We start from the raw sequence: 24,304 nt of genomic DNA on the forward strand, positions 1-24,304 counted from the left end.
TCTAGCAGATGGTCGCAAACTGGGTTATCATTTGGGGGTTTCCTTTCAGGTGTGTCATGTTTGCTTTTTTGTCAGTGAGGCAGATACTGCAAATTGCCTATTTTCTTTAAAAAAAATTTTTTTTTAAGTTTATTTATTTTTGAGACAGAGAGAGACAGGGCATGAACGGGGGAGGGGCAGAGAGAGAGGGAGACACAGAACCGGAAGCAGGGTCCAGGCTCTGAGCCATTAGCCCAGAGCCTGACGTGGGGCTCAAACTCACGGACTGCGAGATCGTGACCTGAGCTGAAGTCGGACGCTTAACCGACTGAGCCACCCAGGCACCCCAAGTTGCCTATTTTCTTATCCTGAATATTTTTGAGAGGTAACAGTCTGATCAACTTATTAAAATAAATATATTTCCCAGATTTCCTTGAGAATAGGATTAGCCATGTGGCAGGTTTTGGCCAATGAGTTGTAAGTAGAAGCTGTTGGAAAATTCCTCAAAGGGAGATGGACTCAAAATGGCACAGGCTATTCATTCCTCTCCTTTCTTCTTTCTGGAAATTGGAATCCCACTCTCCCATGTACTTCCCATGGACTTTGAACAAGTCACCCAACTTCTCTGTATTTCACATATAAAGTAGGGATCACATATAAAGTAACAATGCCTTTAAGGAACGAAACAGGTAACCAGTCAGGGGTGGATGTTGTTGTTGATCATAGTTCCAGATAAATAATGAAACTTGGTTTTTGCAGGGGAAGGATAGATGCCACATATTAAAATCTATTTCCCTTGGGCCTCTCCTAGATTCTTTTAGGTATGTCCCATATATGCAGTCTGATTCTAGATTTTCTTACAAATAAAGATGGGGTCATAGGGAATAGTGTTACAGTGTCTATTGCTGCATAAGAAAACTTAGCAACATGAAACAGACATTTGATTCTGCTCACAGGTTCTGTGGGTCAGGAATTTGGACAGGACACAGCGGGAATGCCTTCTCTCTGCCCCATGGTGTCTGGGGCCTCAGCTGGGAAGACTAGAAGGATTCGTTGTGACTCAGTGGTTGGATCCTCTGAAGGCTTGTTGTACACCCCTGGGCTGGGCTGACTCAGTCACAGGGAGCACTGACCAGAGCATCATACCCAGCCCTGGTCACCTGGGCTTCCTCACAGCACGGCAGCCTCAGAGTAGTCAGACTTCTTACCTGATGGTTCAGGGCTCTGAGTATAAGTGTCTTCACTAGCAAGCTGGAAGCTGCAATGCCTTTTATGACCCATCCTTGAAAGTCACACAGAGTCACTTCCCCAAACCATCTGTTGGAGCAGTCACAGCCCACCGGGATTCAAGGAGAGAGGACATAGAGGTCATCTCTCCATAGGAAGAGTGTCAAGGCTATACTGCACATGATTATGTCATGTGGGGGATATTGTTGTGTCCATCTTTGGAAAATACAATCTGCCACCAGTGATGTGGGGCATTAGATAAATAGGATGAAGCCAGATGTTGTGTTCAAAGGCTGAGCACTTTGGTCATCATAGATAAATAACTGGAGCCAAATATTATGTTCAAGAGCTGGAAAATATTGGACTTGGTTTCAAACAGAACCAGATTCTTCAAGGACACTGTAATTTCCTACATGCAGCGTCATTTGTTTCTGAACCACTGGTTCTCTCTCTGAATAAAGTCAGAGGAGGTTTTTAATAAAAACCCCTTAAAAAGGCGTTTTTTTAGATAACGAGTTTTAATAAGAATGCAACTTAAATAGATTCTTTGGCTGGTGCTATGACAGTATTTGAACAGGACCCCTGACTTTAATTAACTATTTTGCCAGGTGGGCCTCCTTTTTAATTAGTACAGAAGATCTAAACAGATTTTTTCCATTTTATTCTCCAAGAAAAAAAATGTAGGATGGTTCCATGGCAATCTTTTGGGGTTGGAATTAATTTGATTAAGTAAAATTGCTGCCAAAATGGTCAGGCAGTCACCTAAATATAGCCAATTGATGGAGAAAGGAGCCCATTGAACAATATTTCACTTGAGAAACTGAATTGCCATTCCTACAATAAATGTCATGCAGATGAATTTTATCAGACTTTTATAGCACTCACTAATTAGAATATTTAAGTAAGAAGATACTTTAGTAATTCATGAGCTCTTTGAGAGGTAACCTGACAAAAAGAAGACAGGGGACCCCTACATAATAAACTAATTTACGGATTCCAGTCCACATGCTTTGTTGGCTTATACACCATGGAATAAAGAAATTTGTCACAACAAATTCTGCCTTGGATACCATCAAATTTAAAATTGTGTGTTCATCATGAGAGCTGGGGACTTGATTTCTTGCACACCAAGTCTCATTACTCCTGTGTCTTCCATTTGGCATGAATTCCACAGCCATTTTCCAACCTTTGTCAAAATCATAAAGGAACTCAAAAGGATAATTGTATTCAGGAAAAAGGGAAGGGAGGAGGGGGACTACACCAGAACTAGTTTCCCCATCAAAGTCTTAAATTCAAGATCCACATTTTAAAAACAAAAACAAAAAAAAAAGATCCACATTTCCTAACAATTTACTTACATACTAAAAATAAAGGAAACAACTAGACACATCCCACAGTGTTGGAAAGTGTATGAAATCATCATTACCTCAAGATCCCTTATGGGGTGGCAGGGATGGAAACTGCCTTAAGTCATCATTTAGTGGAGTGATTTTCTGTGATGGTAGACAGAGTCCTGGACTTCACCGGATTTCCCTGGTCTGTCAGTAACCATGACTAGGAATGACCTAAAATTTTTAGAGAAGTCTGCTTGGCCCTACAAGAGTAATTTATGTCTAAGAAACCCATCTGTGGGTGACTTATCTTTAATGTCAATGCAAAATATTTCGATGCATTCCACATTCCCAGAACGTTCCCCTGGTTATGCTAACACAGTGCCAAATCTCATTAAAATGGGCAAAATTACTTCCATAGCTGAGATTAGCTATCTTAGCACAGTGTGGTCATTTTTTTTTCTCTACAGTGTGGCTGTTTTCTGTACTCTTTAAGCCCTCATAGCTATAATGTGCGGAAGCATACAGAAGCAACCCCAAGATTTTAATTCAATATTTAAATTTAAAAAATAAATAAAACTACCCCCCCAAACAGATACCATGACAACAAATCATTGAAAGCCATGCTGACTATATCGGTCTCCTGGAGCAGGCTGACCCCAGAGGGTACCCACTGCTCTGACTCTCAGCCAGCAGCCTGGCAGGGCTCCACAAAACCTTGTCAAGACACCACCAGCTAAGTTTCTGTGGCCCTCTTGTTGAAGTGCTCAGCCTTGGCCAAATCAGCACTCTTAAACACAGAGTCCTTGTGGGCGGAAGTGAAACCCCTTTGCAAAGTCAAAAATTTTGTCCGTCACATGGACAGAACACAAGGTGTGTCCCTCGATGCCTGGTTTCCCTTCCTTAATCCCTCAGCTCAAAGAAATTTTAAAGAGAATGTAGAGGGGCTGAGACCTTGTGGGATTATGGACTCTGCCCTCTAGTGAGCCCCAGGGAAACCTGATGCTAAATCTATGCCGGAGCTGTTGCCAGTGCCCCCACCCCCACTCTCCTGGACCCCCAGCCACCCTACTGCCAAGGTGAGAGAGTGACCCTTCCTCAGAGACTCACTCAGCTTTCCAAAAAGACATCCCTACTGACAAGGGGCTTCCCACCCCTGCAGGTAGAAGAGGGGTGGCTAAGCCTAAAGCTTCTGGGGCCAAACTCAAATGGCCCTTAATCTTCAAAACACACATGGCAGGCACGTTCTTCACTGTCATAGCTGCATTGTGTATTTAATTCAGAAATAGCTTTTACTGTGATGGGCTGCCAGGTAAAATTGACCCTGTAATGTCACATGCTGCACCCTGGGAGGGTTCATTGCTCGGTCTGAGAAGTCAAGACTTGAGGAAACACACCTGACAGAAGAAAGACTATGGAGCTACCTCTGGCTAGAGAAATACTTGTGGCAGGAGCAAAGGGGGTGGGGATGATCACATAAGGAGAGGGCAGTCTGCAGCCAGTGGCTCAGGCATGGCCTTTTCCAGACTCTTCTTGGGTCCAGACAAGCCCCACTCTTCCACACCAGACTCTTCCCTCCCTCCATCCATCCCCCTTTCCCTCCTTTCTTCTCCCTTGCTCCTTCTGCTTTGTTTCATTTCTCTCTCCATTTGTTCATCAGATGTCTGGTTCCTTACCACAACACAGCCACTGCAGTTAAAAATAACTTTTTATCATGTTAGAAGTGATAGTCATTTTTAAAAAATAGAAACTACAGATAGTTAAATGAGCATAAAGGTAAAAAATGACCCAGTCTCTCAACCATGGAAATTGACCATTTGAACACTTCGTTAAAGTGCTGATAGAAAACAAATAGAATGATACTGTGTATGTTTATAAAAATAGAATGATAAAATTGTGGTTTATATACACAATCGAATACTACGTGGCAATGAGAAAGAATGAAATATGGCCTTTTGTAGCAACATGGATGGAACTGGAGAGTGTTATGCTAAGTGAAATAAGTCATACAGAGAAGGACAGATTCCATATGTTTTCACTCCTATGTGGATCCTGAGAAACTTAACAGAAGACCATGGGGGAGGGGAAGAAAAAAAAATGGTTAGAGAGGGAGGGAACCAAAACATAAGAGACTCCTAAAAACTGAGAACAAACTGAGGGTTTATGGGGGATAGGAGGGAGGGGTGGGTGGGTGATGGGTATTGAGGGCACCTGTTGGGATGAGCGCTGGGTGTTTTATGGAAACCAATTTGACAATAAATTTCATAATAAAAAAATTTAAAAAATAAGAAAATAAAAATAGAATAATACTGTGTAAGTTATAAAATATAACTTTTTATGCTACTGTAGCATCAAATGTACTGTGAACATATTTTTCTGATGTGAATTATAGTTTACTAATAATTTTTGTGGGATGTGTTGCATCCCATTTTGTGGATGTACCATTGTTTTGTTAGCTGATGCCTTCCATGTTGCTCTGGAGGTAGATTGCCTGTCTGTATGCATCCATCTCCTTGAGTGATGGACCATTTGCACCTCCCTTAAGGTGCCAACCCCAAACGCTTTCCAAAACTGTATCTGCTCTCTCCCAGACCCCCAAATACCCAGTTTCACACACATAATTGGTATTGGCCCAGAGTTCACCTGACATTCCTCACCTTGTGCCTTTTCTGCTGGCTGATTCCTCCCCAGGGCTTCACCATGTGATGCCCAAACACCCACAGGTTGTTTCGATTTATTTAAAAATTCAGTTAAGTCATGTGTCCTTGTTTAGATAGAATCCCCAGGAGATGTCCAGGACTAAGCAAATGTTTGGGATCAGTGTAGTCCAAATTGCCTTGGATTTCTAAAATGCCACATTGAAGTTCAGAGCAAAAGCTTAAATCTATATGCCCTCAGGAAAGCTTTATTGAATGTAACTGTGTACTAAGTTCAGAGTTTAAGGGCAAAGTGCAGGTTCAGCCACCACCAAAAGAACCCATATTTTTCCACTGAGGTTCTCTGTTTGGTTGCCTGAACTGGTAGGGAGCATGTCTCTGGTTGGTAGGTCAGTAGCCATTAAGGGCTGACATACAAAAAGTGGTTGTGACATGGGATTTATCTAGCGGCATCTCTCCTTTTCATCTGGGTTCATGCGGCAGTTTTAGCCAGATTCTAGGGGGCATAACACCATGAATCCATACCTTTGACAACTTACAAACTAACAAGTAACCTGCAGAACAATTGCAGGTATACTTCCCATAAACTTGAACCTTCTTCTTGGGAACAGACATGACCAAACAGCTGAACCTCCCCAAAGCCAGCTTGCAAGGATTCACTTTTCACTTGTTTCTTTTGCTTACATCAACTATTAAAAAACTGAAATTCTTTCTGATCACTTTTGACTAGGAGGTTTTTCTCAAAATGCTGCTGTGAAAAAATTTACAAAATGAACAGTGTTAACACACCTCATAGAAGAGAATAAACCCAATTCCTTATACTAGCTGTGCATGGTATTGAATAGTAGAGACTTGGTTGTAACCTAGCAACTGATTTTGAAACGGGGAACAATGCAATCGGAGTTTAAAATATCTGAGGAACATTTAGTCATTAAGTCCAAGTATGCAGTTTCTGACACAAGGTTAGCTTCTCTTGAGTTTAGTCAATATCTGTTACTATTATTTGCAATATGTAATAAGATGTAACCTGTCTGTTATATTTGAAAAATAAATTGCTATAATAAAGTTCCCCAAATCCAGAAATGTTTCTAATGTTGTTTTTCTGATTCCCCCCTTTGTCTCCCGGCCCCTACCCCTGCCAGGGTTCAGAAATAGTAACAGGTAATGCAAAAAATGGGACTTACTTCCGGATACATATTGACAAGTATAAAATGGTGGAAACCATTACGTGCCTTTCTAAAGAGCCTTTCCCTGTCTCCAACTACATCCGCTTGTTTGGCCAGCATGAGCAACTTCTCAACAACCTGTGCGCTCGGTACGAGGACAAACTGATCCCAGATCTCTACAGGTAAGTTGGACATTACACTTTGCTAAGGAGAAATGCAAACATTTATAATGTCTTGTGAATGAGGGATGTGTTTCTGGATGCACCAGAAAGCAAAACAGGAGCCCATGGGAGAAGCTAGAGTGGCAGAAATTTTATTCTAATATACCAAAGAATATCTGACCACTAGCATTGGACGGAGAGTAGAGGGTCCTATGGAGAAGTGCATAGACTCTTGATGCATCCACATATGGTCCGCATGGCCATGCAACAGGCCTGGATCTCAGATGCATCCAAGCACAGCCTTCACACCACAGACAGGCCCAGATGAGATGATATTTGAGTGCCTTTCAACATTGGCCTGCCAAGAGTAATCAGAAATCAAAGGAGGTAGATTTGGGAGCAGGATATGGAAGCACTTGGTCCTGGTGGGAATTCCACAGCCATGGACAGGCCCTTCATGACCCCAACCGTCTTCCTAGCACATGCTCAGGCAAAGGTGGAGGCTGTTTGCCTAAGATATTGTCATGGGAACTCTGCACTGTGGGATGGTTAGATTGGGTGATCTGTGCCTCTGTCTTTTCAAATACGAAGATACTTTTTCATTCTATACCTCTGGGAATGCTAGAATTTTAGAGTAGAAAGCTACTGCTGGATATAGTCTATTGGTTAGAAAGGTTAGGAAAACTTACTTCTTTACACAAAACAAGACGATGATAGACTCAGTGCCAGGTACAGATGTAGGACATAAGTCATAGAATTCCAGGGTCCTCAATACCCATGGGCATGACTGCTAGGATCAGAAGCAATCTCTCTTTCCTCCTAAAGATATTTTTAAATTGTAGAATACATCATACAAACAAAAAAGTATATAAAACATGTATGTACACTTTAAGGGATAATAGTACTAGAATTCTATGTTAATAATTCCTTCATTAATAATTCCTTACTTCAGGATGTTAGAAGCCCTCTCTCATCACATCCATTCTGTGTCCTTGGAGTAACAACTATCCTGACATTTGGTTAACCATTCCCTTTCTTTCCTGTAAAGCAGGGATCAGCAAACTTTCTCTATAAAGGGCCAAGTAGTAAATATTTTCAGCTCTGTGAGCCATACAACCTCATCACAAGTACTCAACTCTGCTGCTATAGTGTGAAAGCAGCCACAGACAAAACGTAAACAAATGGATGTGGCTGTGTCCCAATAAAACTCCATACCAAAGCAAGGGCCAGGCCAACCCTTGTTTTAAAGGTGTACCACATATATATGACTTCCAAATAATAAATTAATTTGTTTTGCTTACTTTTAAATCGATTCTGTGGCCAACTAGAGAAAGTCAACACTCCATGGAGCACCATTTCTGAGGCCCATTCATGTGATGTACGGAGCTGGAGTCCATTTGTTTTCCCTGCTGTATAATACTCCCTTATACAACTGTCCTAGTTCATTCATCTGTTGATTGATTGATATTTAAATTGTTCCCAGCTTGGTGCCATTACTAACAATGCCGTGGGCATTTTGGGCACACCTCATGTGCGAGAACTTCTCTTGGGTGTACTAGATAGTGCTGAAATTTTCCCCAAATTGGTTGTATCTACTTAAACTCCCTCCAGTCTTGTCAGTCTGTGGCACTGTTAGACTTTAAAATGTGGCCTTCATGGGGCACCTGAGTGGCTCAGTCGGGTTTAGTATCCAACTCTTGGTTTCAGTTCAGGTCATGATCTCAGGGTCGTTGAGTTTGAGCCCCATGTCAGGCTCCACACTGACAGAGCCAGGCCTGCTTGGAATTCTCTCTTTCCCTCTCTCTCGGCCCCTCCCCCATTCATGCCCACATGTGTTCTCTTGCTCAAAATAAAAAGATAAACTTTAAAAAATAAAAATAAAAAATAAAATAAAATGTGGCCTTTGTGGGGTACCTGGATGGCTCAGTCAGGTAAGCATCCGACTCTTGATCTCGACTCAAGTAATGATCCCAAGATTGGTGGGATCGAGCCCTGAACTGGGCTTTGTGCTGACTGCATGGAGGCTACTTGGGATTCTCTCTCTCTCCCACTCTGTCTGTCCCTCCCCCATTTGCACACACCCATGCACTCTCTCTCTCAAAATAAATAAACTTATAAAATAAAAATAAAATGTGGCCTTTGTGATGGTGTGAAAAGGTATCCTCCTGTGGTTTTAATTTCCTTGCCCTGTTTAGTAACACAACTCAGTATCTTTTCATTTGTTCTCGGGGCATTCATGATAGTTTCTGGGAAATGCCTGTTTGTGATATTTGTTCATTTTTCTTTTGGTTTGTCTTTTTACTCACCCGTATGAGTTGTTTATATTCTCTGGATAGAAACTCAGTTATGTATTTTTAACATTTTGAAGCTTGTCTTATCACTTTATGTTGTCAATTAGCAGAATTAAAATTAACTTCTTGATTTTAATGTAATCTGTTTGTCTTCTTCAGGGTGCCTTGGATATTTTTGTCCCTTTGCTCTTCCAGTAGTTTTATAGTAAACTTGTGAAGTCCCATGAAAAGCCCCATGGATTTGATAGGAAATGTATTGAACCTTAGATCAATTCAGTGAGAGGTGACATCTTTGATATTAAGTCGATATGTTATAATATAACATAGTACAGGTCTTAGTTTATTTAGGTCTCTTTAATATCTTTTAATAAGGATTTAAATTTTTCTCCATGATGGCTTTCATAACTTTTGTTTGATATAGTCCAAAGTGCTTTATATTTTTAAGTCTGTCAAATAATCATTTTCTTATTGATTGCTGCTATATAGTGCATAGAAATACACTTTTTTTTGGTATGATTTTACTTCTGCAAATTTGCTAAACTTCCTCATTTATTCAAATAATTTATATATTGTTTTAGATTTTACACACAGAAAAATTATATTATCTGCAAATAATTACAGTTTCGTTTCTTCCTTTCCAATCTTTGTCACTTCTGTATCTTTTTCCTATTTACTACAATAGGTAAGCTTTGCAGTACAAGGTAGGACAGAAGTCGTGAGGGGTGGTACCTTTGCCTTATTAATCTTAAAGGGAATGTGTTCAATATTAAGTATATGACATTTGCCATACATATTTTTGTGGATTCCTTTATCAAAATAAGAAAGTTTCTTTTGGGGAACACCTGGGTGGCTAGTGAGTTAAGTGTCTGACTCTTGAGCTCAGCTCAGGTCTTGATCTCAGGGTCATGAGTTCAAGCCCCACACTGGGCTCTGCACTGGCCATGGGACCTACTTCAAAAAAAAAAAAAAAGTTTCTTTTTATTACTGGCTTGCTAATAAACATTTTTATCATGCTTGGATTTTTATTGTTTTTCCTGAAACCTTTTGTGTTTGAGGATATCTTCCTATATGCTTTTAATTATAAATTATATTTTGGTGTAATATCAAATTTGGCAAAGTGTCAAATTTCTTCATATTATTTTTTTAATGTTTATTTTGACAGAGAGAGAGAGAGAGATTGAGAGAGAGAGAATGCAAGCAGGGAGGGGCAGAGAGGGAGAATCCCAAGGAGGCTCTATGCTGTCAGCACAGAGCCTGATGTGGGGCTCGATTTCATAAACCATGAGATAATGACCTGAGCTGAAATCAGGAGTCTGATGCCCAGCCAACTAAGCCACCCAGGCTCTACTAAGGTATCAAATTTCTTAATCACAAGCTTTCCCTCAAATCTGTGTAGACTTGACTCCAATATTTATTTAAAATAAAGAAAAATACAGAGCGCCTAAGTGGCTCAGTCGCTTAAGCGTCTGACTTCAGCTCAGATCATGATCTCACAGTTTGTGAGTCGGACCCTGTGCTGACAGTTCAGAGCCTGGAACCTACTTTGGATTCTGTGTCTCCCTCTCTCTCTGCCCCACCCCCGCTCATACTCTGTCTCTGTCTCTCTCAAAAATAAATAAACATTAAAAAAAATTTTTAATAAAGAAAAATACAAGTGTTTAGAAAACGAACACATTTGTTCCTTAGCTTGTGCAAAGGATTTTATTGTTGCTTTAATCTTACCCAAAATATTTGAATTGGAGGGGAATCAATTGATAATTAAAGAAAATTTTTACGTGATGTGGATCAATATGTTAAAGGTCTTTTCTGAAAAGAAAATGTTTTCACATTTGACGCAATTCAAAGCCCTGACTGATTTGTTTTTCCCTGAGAAGAAGGTGGTGTTGAAACAGAAAGACTTGGTAAGCTTGGGACCACTAGTCGGGACACAGCTGTTAACTGATGATAGTAATAATTTTAAAAGTTAATTTGATTTGCAAAGAGTGAATATTTGGGATGGCAAAATGAGACAAACCCTAGAACGTGCCAGATCAAGATGTTCCAATTGACCTCTGTAAGAAAGAAGCAAGGTGGGCAGGAAGATGGTAGCTGATCATCCGAGGTCACTGATCATGTGTGAGTGTGATGTATCAAGGGCATCGCCGTGCCTCGTCAGTCACTCCCATACGTGTGTTAGCATGTATGTGCAGCTGCGGCCACATTCTTTTCAAGTGCCATGAAACACTGCCAGGCCCCAGTGCTAATTCTTGGCCCACTGCTGCCTGCCCTGTCTGTTGTCAGACAGACTGGCAAGGCTCTTTGCAAGCAGACAGGGCAAATGGTTTAGCTTATTTTGGCCGCAGTATGATTACCGATTGTTTCCCTGACCTCAACAGCAGCAGCAATATCTCTTGTTCCAATCCAGGCCAGTTTCCGTCTACTGCATGTGGGAGCACCATCCTCCATGCTGCGGGAGCTGACTGTCAACCAATCACTCCGTCTTCTGCAAGACAGACATGATGTCAAGATCAGGTTCCTCCTCGGGTCCAAAGAAACCCTCAGGATCCTTTCTCTCCACTTCCCCAACCTATTCTCACCCCCAACAAGGGCCAACACAGAGCGAGCACTGGCGGTGCCAGAGGGAATGGTGGCAGCCACAGGGCCAGATGCTATAGCAGTTGAGGCCTCACAAAGCAGTGACTCTGGCTGCCTGTGGAGCAGCTTGCTTAGAGCCATTTGGAGGCACGAGGCTGAGCAGTCACCCACCACGATACACGGTTGGACAGCTGCCACAGGACGGCGGTGCAGCTGAGGGTCTGGGGCCCAGGCTGGCTTGGATTCCACCTATACTTTATTCTTTGTTTTCAGCTTGGAGTGCCAGGACAAACCATTAACAATGAAGAGAACAAATCCACCACCAGTGATTGTGTGTGTACGTGAGTGTGCCTGTGTGCGCACATATGTGTGTGTATGAGACAGAGATACAAATTCATCAGTTGATTGCTTTACTACTTTGGAGAAAGAATGGAGCTCATTTCAGCAGTCAAAGTCATGTCACAAATGTGTGACTAGAATGTACTCTTCCCCTTATGAGCACTTGTGTCCTGCAGTGTTGCATGTGCAAGCCTCGCAGTCCCCTGCCTGCTGAGTCCCGTGACGGTGTTTAGAATGAGCACCCTGCTGATAGTGTTCCTCCCTCGGGACACAGCAGGGAGAAGGAGCTTCCATGAGGGTGGTGAGCAGTCACAAAAGGGGGACTCTGGAGGGGAAAGGCAAGGCTGAGGCTGCTTCCCAAGAAGTCTCTGCTGCGGGGCTCTAACCAGGCATGTCCCACGCCTTCTTTCTTAACTGCCTCATCTTCATTTACCACACTTCTGGATGGCCCTGCAAAAACAAGGTCTTGCCTACTGAACCACCCCCCACCCTCCAGCATTAATTAACAGCCTGTAGCATCCTTTTTTCCTCACGGCGTGAACAGGTCTTGCCCTAGCTTCTTTGTGTGAGCCCATCAGATGCTCGCAAACCTTGATTAAATCACCTCTTTTCACATCTTAACATGCTCGGCTCTCAAAGGCTGCCCTCACATGGCCCTCTCCTCCAGTGAGCACCGCCGCCCGCCACACTTCCCCGAACACTCGAATGGCCTATTTTTAGTGGGTAAGTGCCGCTGTGCACAATATTCTAAATGGGATTTGAGCAAGCCCTTTAAAAGGCTGCCATTACCTTTTGAACTATGAAGCTCCCGAACTTACTCCCTCAGGAAAGCTGCCTTGCGCAGTCTCTGTCTCCGAAGCTGTAAAGCAGGGCACTGCCAATGCGCACTGTCCCCTGACTCACTTATTAGGCTCCAATTATAGTCATTTAAGCATGACTTAAATGTTTTTCTGTCCCTCTGTAGTCAGTGGCCTCGTGCTGTGTCCAACAGAAAGTCACACACTAAATTCTAGGTGCCCGTTTTTCCGGACTTATCAGAATTCCTTGAAATATGACTGCCCACTGCAGCTTGTCAATTTTTTCTTTCTATGTACCTAAAAATTGCTGGATAATCATTCTTCCAAAATGCAAACTTTCCTGTTGGCCACTTACCAAGTCACCCACCTGCCTTTCTGTGGACTGCTTAAAGTGTTTCTGCTTGTCTGTTTCATTTCAGCAAATGGCAGTTCCATTTGATAGCCTTATAAATACGATTATTTTTTCAGATGATTTGCTGAAATCAAAGTCCGTTCTCTTCATTTTGCTTCCCGATCATTTAATTGGTCCTTTTCTCCACCCTCTTAAAGGTGATTTCAAATGGCCGTGCCCACACGCTCCGTCCAGGGCTCCTCACAGGTCATCTCCTGTCCCCCTTGCTCTAACAGGCAGCTCCCTGCCCAGTGCTGTTTCTCATACGATCACATAGCCTGTGAAGCTGAACCCACATTTTTGAACATCCCTTGTTACTGAGACAGTCAGTCTTAGGTTTGGAGCTATAGACCAATGTGGGGACCAAATTCCATGTGACACAATATATGTCCATTTTCATTCATAATATTGCTCTGACTAGGGTTTTTGTTTTTGTTTTTTTCTAGTATATACCACTTCTCTCCTTCCCACTGTGACATTTGCATAGAATTAACCCTTCCTGGGATGAAAGGCGAGATTTGTTTGAACCATCCTAAAATTATAGCCAACAGACATCCCTTTACATATGCATGCCAAAAATTATAATGTGAAGGAAAAATAAACACCCATTCACATAGTCAAGAATGAATGTTAAAAGTAATGAACATCATAGAGCTTTGTGTAAAGTATGGAGCTTTTTTCATTATTGTTATTGAAGTACAACTGACATACAATATCCTATTAGTTTCAGGGGTACATCATAGTGATTCGATATTTCTGTACGTTATGAAAGCATCCACACTAAGTCTAGTTACCGTCTGTCACCATACAAAGCTATTATAATATTATTGACTGTATTCTCTGTGTTGTATATTACATCCCCATTACTTCCATTGTACGTATATGTAACACATATTTATCCATTCATCTATGGATGGACATAGGTTGCTTCTATATCTTACCTATTGTAAATAATGCTTCACTAAATGTAAGGGTATGTATATCTTTTCAAGTCAGTGTTTTTATTTTCTTTGGGTAAATACCCAATAGTAGAATTGCTGGGTCATATGATAATTCCGTTTTTAATTTCTTGAGGAACTTCTGTACTGTTTTCCACAGTGGCCACACCAGCTTGCATTCCCACCAGTAATATCTGAGGGTTCCTTTTTCTCCATATCCTTGCCAACACTTGTTATTATTTGACTTTAAAAAAAATGTTTCTTTATTTATTTTGGGAGAGAGAGAGAGTGGGGAAGGGGGGAGAGAGAATCCCAAGGAGGCTCTGTGCCAACGTGTGGCCCATCCCACAAAACACAAGATCATGACCTGAGCTGAAATCAAAAGTTGGACACCCAACCAAGCCACCCAGGTGCCCCTGTTTCTTGACTTTTTTTTTTATTGTAGCCATTCTGACAGGTGTGAGGTGATATCTCCTTGTGGTTTTGATTTGCACTTCCCTGATGATGAGTGATACTGAGCATTTTTTCATGTCTGTTGGCCATCTGTATGTCTTCTTTATAAAAATGTCTGTTCAAAAAAAAAATGTCTGTTCATGTCCTCTGCCCACTTTTTAATTGGATTTTTTTTGGTGTCGAGTATAAGTTCTTTATATATTTTGGATATTAATCCCTTATCAAATATATCATTTGCAAATAGCTCCCCCCTTTCAGTAAGTTGCCTTTTTATTTTGTTGATGTTTATTTTTTGATGGTTTCCTTCACTGTGCAAAAGTTGTTTTTTTTTTTATTTTGCTGTAATCCCAATAGTTTAATTTTGCTTTTGTTACCCTTGACAAAGGAGATGTATCTAGAAAAATGTTTCTATAGCTGATGTCAAGTAGATTACTGCCTATGTTTTCTTCCAGGAATTTTATGGTGTCAGGTCTTAAATTTAGGTCTTTAATCCATTTTTTAAAAAAATTTTCTTAATGTTTATTTATTTTTGAGAGATACAGCATGAGCAGGGGAGGGGCAGAGAGAAAAGGAGACACGGAATCTGAAGCAGGCTCCAGGCTCTGAGCTGTCAGCACAGAGCCTGACATGGGGCTCAAACTCACGAACCTCGAGATCATTACCTGAACTGAAGTCAGACATTTAACTGACTAAGCCACCCAAACGCCCCCAGTCTTTAATCCATTTTGAGTTTATTTTTGTGTATGGTGTAAGAAAATGGTCCAGTTTCATTCTTTTGCATGTAGCTGTCCAGTTTCCCTACATTATGTTGAAGAGACTATCTTTTTCCCATTGCATATTCTTGCCTCCCCTGTCATAGATTAACTGACCATAAAAGGATGGATTTATTTCTGGGCTGTCTATTCTGTTCTATTGGTCTATGGGTCTATTTTTGTGCAGTACCATACCATTTTGATTACTACAGCTTTGTAGTATATATTGAAATCTAGGATTGTGATACCTTCAGTTTTGTTCTTTTTCAAGATTGCTTTGGCTATTTGGGATCTTTTGTGGTTCCATACAAATTTTAGGATTATTCTACTTCTGTGAAAAATGTTGTTGGTGTTTGGGTAGGGATTGCTTTAGGTAGTATGAACATTTTAATGATATTGGTTGTCACAAATCATGAGCATGGAATATCTTTCTGTTGGTTTGTGTCCTCTTCAATATCTTTCATCAGCATTTTCAGAGCACACAGGTCTTTCACCTCCTTGGTTAAGTTTATTCCTAGGTATTTTATTATTTTGGGTGCAATTATAAATGGGATTGCTTTCTTAATTTCTTTTACTGCTACTCCATTATTGGTGTATAGAAATGCAACAGATTTCTATACATTAATTTTATATCCTGTGACTTTACTGAATTCATTTATCAGTTCTGGCAGTTTTTTGGTGTAGTCTTTAAGGCTTTCTCTATATAGTATCTTGTTATCTGCAAATAGTAAAAGTTTTAGTTCTTCCTTACCAATTGTATGCCTTTTATTCCTTTTCTTGTCTGATTGCTGTGGTTAGGACTTCCCACTACTATGTTGAATAAAAGTGGTGGGAGTGGACATCCTTGTCTTATTCCTGACCTTAGGGGTAAAGCTCTTAGGTTTTCATGGGAAGGTATAAATTATTATTTCAAGTGCTGTAGTCTCATTCATGTTAGTTAGAATCTTTGCCTTGAGGGTACTGCCTGTGAATGAATAGAAGAGAAGTGAGTACCCCTTCTCATGGCCAAGATTTTTTTAATGTTAAAGGCTTTTATTCATGAGACTTTAAAGCCAGCAAACTCAGTACCCACGAACATCAATCTAGCATGGGAAATGAGGGGTGGGAGCTCACATTTATTAATGGATCACTCTACCAGATCTCTCTACCCACCTTGTCCAATGTGAACTCCCAGAGTCCTTGTAGCACCCCTTCCGAATGGCCATTATTACCTCATAAAACAGAAGAACTTTATAGTCTCCCTACTATAAAAGAAAACCAGTGCTTTTGTTATCTGAAAGGAAATGTGTATATTTAAATGACATATTAATACCTGGGGAGACAAATTTCAGTGCAGGGATGACCCTGCATGCCAAAAGACTGTGCCGCATGTGAACTGTACATGAATACATCTCGCAAAGTGTAAGACATAACTCACATACATGTCTGTTAGACCACATTATTATTTAAATATACAATATTATTTAAAAATTCAAACTTTTGGGGCACCAGGGTGGCTTAGTCAGTTAAGCAGCCAACTTCTGCTCAGGTCATGATCTCATGGTTCATGAATTCGAGCCCCATATCGGGCTCTGAGATGACAGCTCAGAGCCTGGAGCCTGCTTCAGATTCTGTGTCTCCCTCTCTCTCTGCCCCTCCCCTGCTCACACTCTGTCTCTGTCTCTCAAAACTGAATAAACATTAAAAAAATGAAAAATAAAAAATAAAAAAATTCAAACTTTTCACCAAGCTTTATAAAAACAAGGAAATGTCTTGTAGAAAGGTCACCACAGCCATCTACAAGTTATCTGTAGCCCCTACTCTATAGCCATTCCGCTGGCCACCATCTTTGTCATGCTGTACCTGTGTGGTCTTGGTATATATTCTAAGAGAATTTAGTTCAAAATTCTGACAGTGCTTACAAGTGAATTGTTACTCCTCTTTCCTTAGAGTGCAAAGGACACTAGGCTAGGACAGAAGGTTCAATTCTTGCACTGATGCTTATTAGCTTTGTGAACTTGGGCAAGCCATCTTACCTCACTGAGCATCAATTTCCTCATCTATGAAGTAGAGATATTATTTATGATAAATCTTCCCACATCACAAGGTAAAAGTAGATGGTGATGTGAATGTATTTTAAAATGTAAAGTACGATAAAAGTGCAAAGTGTTGTACTATAATTTAGTTCAAGGTTTCGTGTTTGCTACAAGTCCATATTAGCCTTTATGGAAAGGAAGATACTTTCAGCCTTTTATGCAATATTCCTTATCCCTCCAAAATTATTGTAAATCTAGGAAAATTTAGTGTTTCTTTTAAAAATTCAAGTTAACAAATGTTTTCAAATTGAATTAATGTATACACTTGCTATATTTTATTTTTAAAATTATGTATTTGGAGGCACCTATGAGATTTCATATTCTTTGTCTCAGGGGGACAAAATGTCTCAGGGAGAGGTCATTATCAAGAATTAAATAAGTGTGAAATCAGGTGCTTTCAATCAGTAATTCAATCAGTAATGTATGAAGACTGGACTCAATAGCGTACCTCCCAGGGTACTTTATAGTAAAGGAATGGATCCGATGTTTCTATATTAGCAACACTTAAAGACATTTCATTTCAAACCACTTGTACCAAAAGCAACCAAATAGGTTTGGAATATCATTTAAAATTGAAGCTATGGATTATTTGAATTACAAAGAAGGTGGAGAATCTAATATGATGTAGTTTCAAAAATTGCTTTGGAAAATTGTTCCACACATTGTCAAGAGTCTCAGACACCTTAGACACGCACCTTCCAAAAGGATAGACAATTGTCAGATGTGACTATTTAAATTTTATGGGTAAAAGGATTAAGTACAATTAGAAGTTTAGTACTGCAGTCATACCTGCCGTATTTCACATGTGGCTAGTGGCTACCACACTGCACAGCACAGAATACATGATTTCCATCATTGCAAAAAGTTGTTGGACAGTGATACTATAGACCAGTCACATTCATGGAATTTGTAATTGGCAGTGTTGGGCCTATCTGTGGAAATCCTTTCCTAAAATGGTAATCACCAGCCCCATTTGGTTGTGAGCCCCTGACGTACAGATATGGTACTAATAATGGGTGCTCAGTGAAGGCCCAGTAAGTAGAAGGAGGAAGTGATTTCTGTCTATACCAACTTCTGCCCTGTGTTCAACTGGGCAGAAAATTCTCCCCAGATCACATGCCAAAGGTGAACAGATGGAGAGAGATGGCAGCATGGGAGAAGGGATAAAGCAGGCAAACTCTCTGGGGTATTTGGTCACAGTTTGGGCAAAGCAAGGGGCACCACATATGTCCTTCCTACCCATTTATTCTTGTGGACAGCCCAGCTGGCCAAGCCCCAGCCAGCCTGCCACTTCCTTACTAGGTATGCATGACAGTCTCAATTACAAACATCCTATCATGTTATCAGATTGCAGGTCTTGGTTTGGGGTTCAGGGGATCTGATTGGTATGTTCAGAACTGACTTATGTCCCTCTGAGCATCTTTGTAATGTCACTTTACTTTTCAAAATTTTGCTGCAGGAGTTAAAGTTCTTCATAGATTTCCTTCTCCTTATCTGGCAGCGTGTTGGTCCAAGGTTATTATTTATGAGTATAAAATAATAGCAGGTGAGCCAGTGGTTATCTACAAGGCTACTAAATTGCTTTAGTTAAATGCCTCTTTACTAAGCTCCAGGAAGCAACTGAGTTCTTCTGTTGTTACTGGAATTGTTAAAATAAATACATTTCAGAAATCATGTTTTCACTCTACTGAACCATGAGAAGAAACTGGCCTGTCTTCCTGAATTTTTTATGGCAAACTAACAATTGCAAAAAGATGCTTTGAAGCCAACTGGCCAGCATGGAGCCATCATGCATGAAACATTCTCATTCCTTTCCTTCTAAGCCTGGATCTTTTTATGTTTCTTTTTAAGGATTATTTTGTACATATTTGTTTACTTTTTAGTATTTTCCATTACAAAACCAACACATGCTTATCATAGAAAATTTAGAAGGGTGCCTGGGTGGCTCATTTGTTAAGCATCCAACTCTTGACTTCTGTTTAGGTCATGGTCCCACAGTTCGTGAGTTTGAGTCCTGTGTTGGACGCTGCACTGACAGTGCAGAGCCTGTTTGGGATTCTGTTTTTCCCGCTCTCTCTGCCCCTCCCCTGCTCACACACTCTCTCAAGATAAATAAACTTAAAATAAAATTAAAAATTAAAAAAAGAAAATTTAGAAAAATATTTTACAAGCTAAATAGAATACAAAACCCATACCTAATCCCACTGCCTAGAGCTTGTTTCAGATGAGGAAGCTATTTGAGATGAGAAGAGCTGAAGGATCACTGCCACTAGCTCCTAGAATTAAGACGTACACGACTTCATAGACAGCACAACTTGCCACTCTTGGAACCTAGGTGCTCAGAAAGACCTTCACTGCAGACCAGCACACTCACCTCGGAAATGAGAAACCCATAGTGGCAGGGCTTGCCATGGGTCACAACCAAAATACTAGTGTCAATAACACTGGAACTACAGTCCCTTGACTCTAGAATCCCTTTATACAGGGACAAGAGGAATACGTTTTCCATTGTGCAGAGACATCCTTTAGAGAAAGCACTTGCATAGAACATGAAGATAATTTTTCTTCTCTAACAAAATACTGCAGAAGATGCCCGAGATAATAATTCATGTGTGTAGGAAGAAAATATTAGAACCTCTATTCGTGTTTTTATTTTTTCATTTATTTTTAATGATTTTTGAGAGAAAGAGAGAGAGAGAGAGAGAGAGATTTTGAGCAGGGGAGGGGCAGATAGAGAGGGAGACACAGAATCCGAAGCAGGCTCCAGGATCTGAGCTGTCAGCACAGAGCCCAACGCGGGGCTCAAACCTACGAACTGTGAGATCATGACCTGAGCCTAAGTCGACGCCTAACCAACTGAGCCACCCAGGTGCCCTTTATTTTTTTTTTTAAGTTTATTTATTTTTGAGACAGAGAGAGACAGAGCATGAACGGGGGAGGGTCAGAGAGAGAGGGAGACACAGAATCGGAAGCAGGCTCCAGGCTCTGAGCCATCAGCCCAGAGCCCGAGGGGGGGCTCGAACTCATGGACCGCGAGATCATGACCTGAGCCGAAGTCGGACGCTTAACCGACTGAGCCACCCAGGCGCCCCCCCTTAATTTTTTTTTTAATAGAGAGGAATCACACTTTATTACTATTCGAAGCACAGATACCGAGCGGCATCCTCTTGGGTCAGGTGAAAGACAGATGGGTGCCCTACATGGACTCAACACAGCCAGAGCTGCAGGGAGATGTCATGGCATAGAGGGATCAACCTTATTAGCAAACTTGGGAATGGACTATAGCTTTTGTGTATCTGGTTCTGTGGATTTACAGATACTATATGGTTTTAACTGAACCAACCTCCACAAAATGGACAAGATCATTTAAAAGAACTCGTCCAAAGAAACCACAAGTTGAAAATCCTGGTAAAGCATGCATGAGTGAACCTGGAAATGGCAGAGCCAATGTCTCCTACACCTCAGACAGGCTCCTTGCCAGCCTCATTATGAATATATACAATGATTAACCTATCAGAGTTCAGTTGCAGACAACAGAATCCTGTCTGGCTGGTTCAGACAGGAAGCAAGGTACTGCTAGTTGTGGGTAGTTTATAAAAATTTCTTAAATGGGCTAGAGAAGGCTTTAATCTGACTTCCAGGAAAATTTTAGAAAATGGCTTTGCATACCTGGCCGACCTCTGCCACAGTGAGGACCAGCTCCATGACCACACCCTCTGCCACAGTCTACATCAGCAAAATGGGTACCCTAAGTCCTGCCTTTTTACTGCCTATATGATTCTGCTACAGCTAATGTGAAACAACACCATAACCAGGCTTGGCAGGAAAACCAAGGGGAATAGTGGAAGCAGGGTCTCCACTTCATGGTGTCCACATCCACCTTCAAGTCTTACATGAAGGTGTCTTTTTGGAGGAAGCTTGACCCACATAGAACCCAGACTCTAGACCCAGTCCCATGTAGAACCCAAGTTTCCACTGTTTGGGGAACATAGTCTTTCACTTTCCTGCCTGTGATAGTTTAGGTAAGTCATGCTACAAAGTGTCTGAGATACAGCTGGCTGAGCTAGTCTACAATATCTCCAATAACAAGCTAATCAAACTTACCAGAAGTCTGTCCCCCAGATTGCAAAGTGATCAAGAAGCCACTTAAAATGTGGGTTTATGCCCCAGAGGTACCTGCGTAGTTCAGTCGGTGAAGCGTCTGACTTCAGCTCAGGTCATGATATCACGGTTTTGGGTTCAAGCCCTGCATCAGGCTCTGTGCTGACATTGTGGAGCCTGGAGCCTCCCTCTCTCTCTCTGCCCCTCCCCTGTCTCTCTCAAAAGTAAATAAACATTAAAAACTAAATAAATAAAATTTTTAAAATTTGGGTTTATGCCAGTGTCAATAAGGATGAACTTTGCCCTAATTATACACAGATCAATGAGCCCTTATCCAAAATTGTAGGAGCAGATGTTGTGGCATTCCATTTTTTAAAGTCTTTATAGTTTATAAAGTATATACTTTATAGAGTATACTATATAAAGTATATACTTTATACTTTATTTGAGTATATTTATACTCAAATAAAACATGTAAAAAATAAAATAAAATCGAGAAAAAATTATTTGGAAAGTAGATTTACCCTTTCACTTGAAACAACTAAAAACTGCACAAAATGTAAAAAAAATAAAATAAATAAAAGGATACTGAATATAAGGCAATGAAAGACAATGAACTCTGAGAGACTGGAAGCCCATAAGGTGCACCCTGCATTTAATACATTTGCTGCCTTGAGAGAGTTTGGGGGCCTAGGCAAGGGGTGGAACCCAGTGAACCCCTGCATTAAGGAATGGAGCTGTGAGTCTGGAGAGGGACGGGGGGCAAGGTTGTTGGAATTCTCAGTACAGGATCCTGGGGAGGAGAGAGCTGCAGAAAGACCACCATGGAGGTCTGTGGGAGGCCCCCCTTGAGAATCCAGTCGAGTACTCAGCAGTGCTTGCAGATGAGGAAACTACCCAAAGTTCAGAAAGAACCACTCAAAAGGATTAAAGGTCACAGTACCTGGTGCATACACAGGCCTGTTCCCACAAGCCAGCTTGGAAAAGCTCCAGATTCATGGGGCAGTGGGTGGAGTACACACAATGGTCTCCGCTCAGTAGTGAGAAAAACCAACAGGCATCCAAAGAAGTGGGAAAATACAGCCTATCACGAAGAGGAAAACCAATCAATTGAAACCAACCCAGAACTGACACAAATGTCAAAGTTAACAGACAAGCATATTAAAAGTTACTATAGTTCTGTTGCACATGTTCAAAAGTTAAGTAGAGACAAAGAAGGTATCTGTAAGACCCAAATCAAACTGCTAGAAATGAAAACCATGATGTCTGAGATGAAAAACTACATTGGATGGGATTAATGAAGATTAGACCTTGCTGAAGAAAAGAGTAGTGAGCTTGAATACATAACAGTTGAAACTACCCAAAATGGTATGCAAAGAGAAAAATGAGAATTTAAAACTATGAACAGAGTGTCAGTGAGCTATAGGACAACTTCAAATGGCCTGAAGATTTAATGACTTTTTTTTTCAAATTTGATATAAACTATAAACTCACAAAGCAAAGAAGCTCAGTGAATCTCAAGCATGAAAAACATTATACCAAGTTGTGTCACAGTCACATTTGCTCAAAACCAATGATGAAAGTCTGAAAAGCAAAAAGAGAAAACAGAACTAAATACAAGAATGACAACAGATTCCTCATCAGAAACAATGCAAGTGAGAAGTCAGTGGGACAACACCTTTAAAGTACTGAATATTTTTTCATATTTTAGTACACATTTATTACATATTATATAACATCTCCAACCTAATACATGGCTTAACACTCCCCTCGTATTATAAAGACCACCATATCCCACCGCCCCAGCCACCATCTCTGAATCGTTCTCTAATCTTACCCTGTTTAAACTTTTCTGTTGGTCTCTCCCAGTTGATAACCCCACTATAACCCCAGTGCTATAGACTGAATCATATCCCCCCAGAATTCATATGTTGGAACCCTAATCCCCAGTGTGACTATCTGGAGATATGGTCTTCAAGAGGTAATGAAGGTTAAATGAGGTCATAAGGGTGCGGCCCTTATTTAGTAGGACTGTAGTCTTATAAGATGAGGAAAAGAGAGATCTCTCTCTCTCTCTCCTTCATGTGAGGACACAATGAAAAGACAGCCAGCCATCTACAAGCCAGGAGGAGAAGTCTTGCCAGAAACCAACAACCGTCGAAACCTGGAAACCATGGCACCCTGATCTTGAACTTCCAGCCTCCAGAACTGTGAGAAATACATTTCTGTTGTTTAATACCAGTCTGTGGTATTTTGTTATGACAGCCTGGTGCAAACTAAGATTTACACTTGAAGTTTGGTGCTGCCTTGTCTCCTCACAGTTCACTGGGCTGCCATGCACTCAGGCAGAGGATTTTGCTGTTTCCAAGGGCTACTGGGCACTCCCTTTCAGCCACCTTGGGAATGACCTCCATGTCAACCAATCCTTGGTTCAGCCCCTGCTCCTGACATCACACCGGTCTCAGGTTCCTTACTGGGGCATAAAGGGACTCTCCTGGTTCTCACCGGAGGTGCTAACATGCGAAGGGAGAGTGCACTCCTCAGAAGACATACCCAGGGGAGGTCCTTTGGACCTTGCCAGCCAGTGCTGCCTCACCTGCCAGGCCACTCCATTCCTCTGTTTCCCTTACCTGTGAAAGGGGGCTCCTAATTGCTTCTTCGGTCTCTGCGAAGGCCTCACGAGCTGATGAACAGGAAAGATGTGGCTCAGAGCCTGCCCTGGAGGACATACTCCACAAAAAGGTCACAGGGCTATGCTTCTGCAAGAGCCCTGGGGTCGCGCTGCCACATGCCCTGTGCACCCCCAGACCTGGCTGTGTGCACGCTGCCCGGCAATCACTCAGGACAGCTCTGCCGAGCGGCAGATGGCAGAGCCCCAGCATGGCCCCAGACACCTTTCCTTTGCTCTACAGACACTCTTTGTCACCCACCCAGCAAACTCTGAGCTGTGTTTTGTGACTTATTATTCCCTCTATCTGGTAATTTGGGGAGAAGACAGCACCAAATGCCACCAACGATGCCCCCGCAGCTGCTAATAGGAGCCGCTGTTTGGATCCCACGGCACTGTCTTGG

General features: G+C 41.4%; 1 protein-coding gene across 2 annotated transcripts in view; it reads left to right on the top strand.

The window, feature by feature from the left end:
- Positions 1-24,304, top strand: part of CFAP61 (cilia and flagella associated protein 61) — a 280,127-nt gene that overhangs the window by 219,230 nt on the left and 36,593 nt on the right. For both annotated transcript variants that reach the window (XM_007096562.3, XM_042980979.1), the window contains one exon: positions 6,337-6,542. In XM_007096562.3, the coding sequence (XP_007096624.1) occupies positions 6,337-6,542 (206 nt within the window). The remainder of the gene's footprint in view (positions 1-6,336; positions 6,543-24,304) is intronic.

The sequence above is a fragment of the Panthera tigris genome, chromosome A3 (genome assembly GCF_018350195.1).
Source record: "Panthera tigris isolate Pti1 chromosome A3, P.tigris_Pti1_mat1.1, whole genome shotgun sequence".
In the NCBI taxonomy this organism is placed as follows: Eukaryota; Metazoa; Chordata; class Mammalia; order Carnivora; family Felidae; genus Panthera; species Panthera tigris.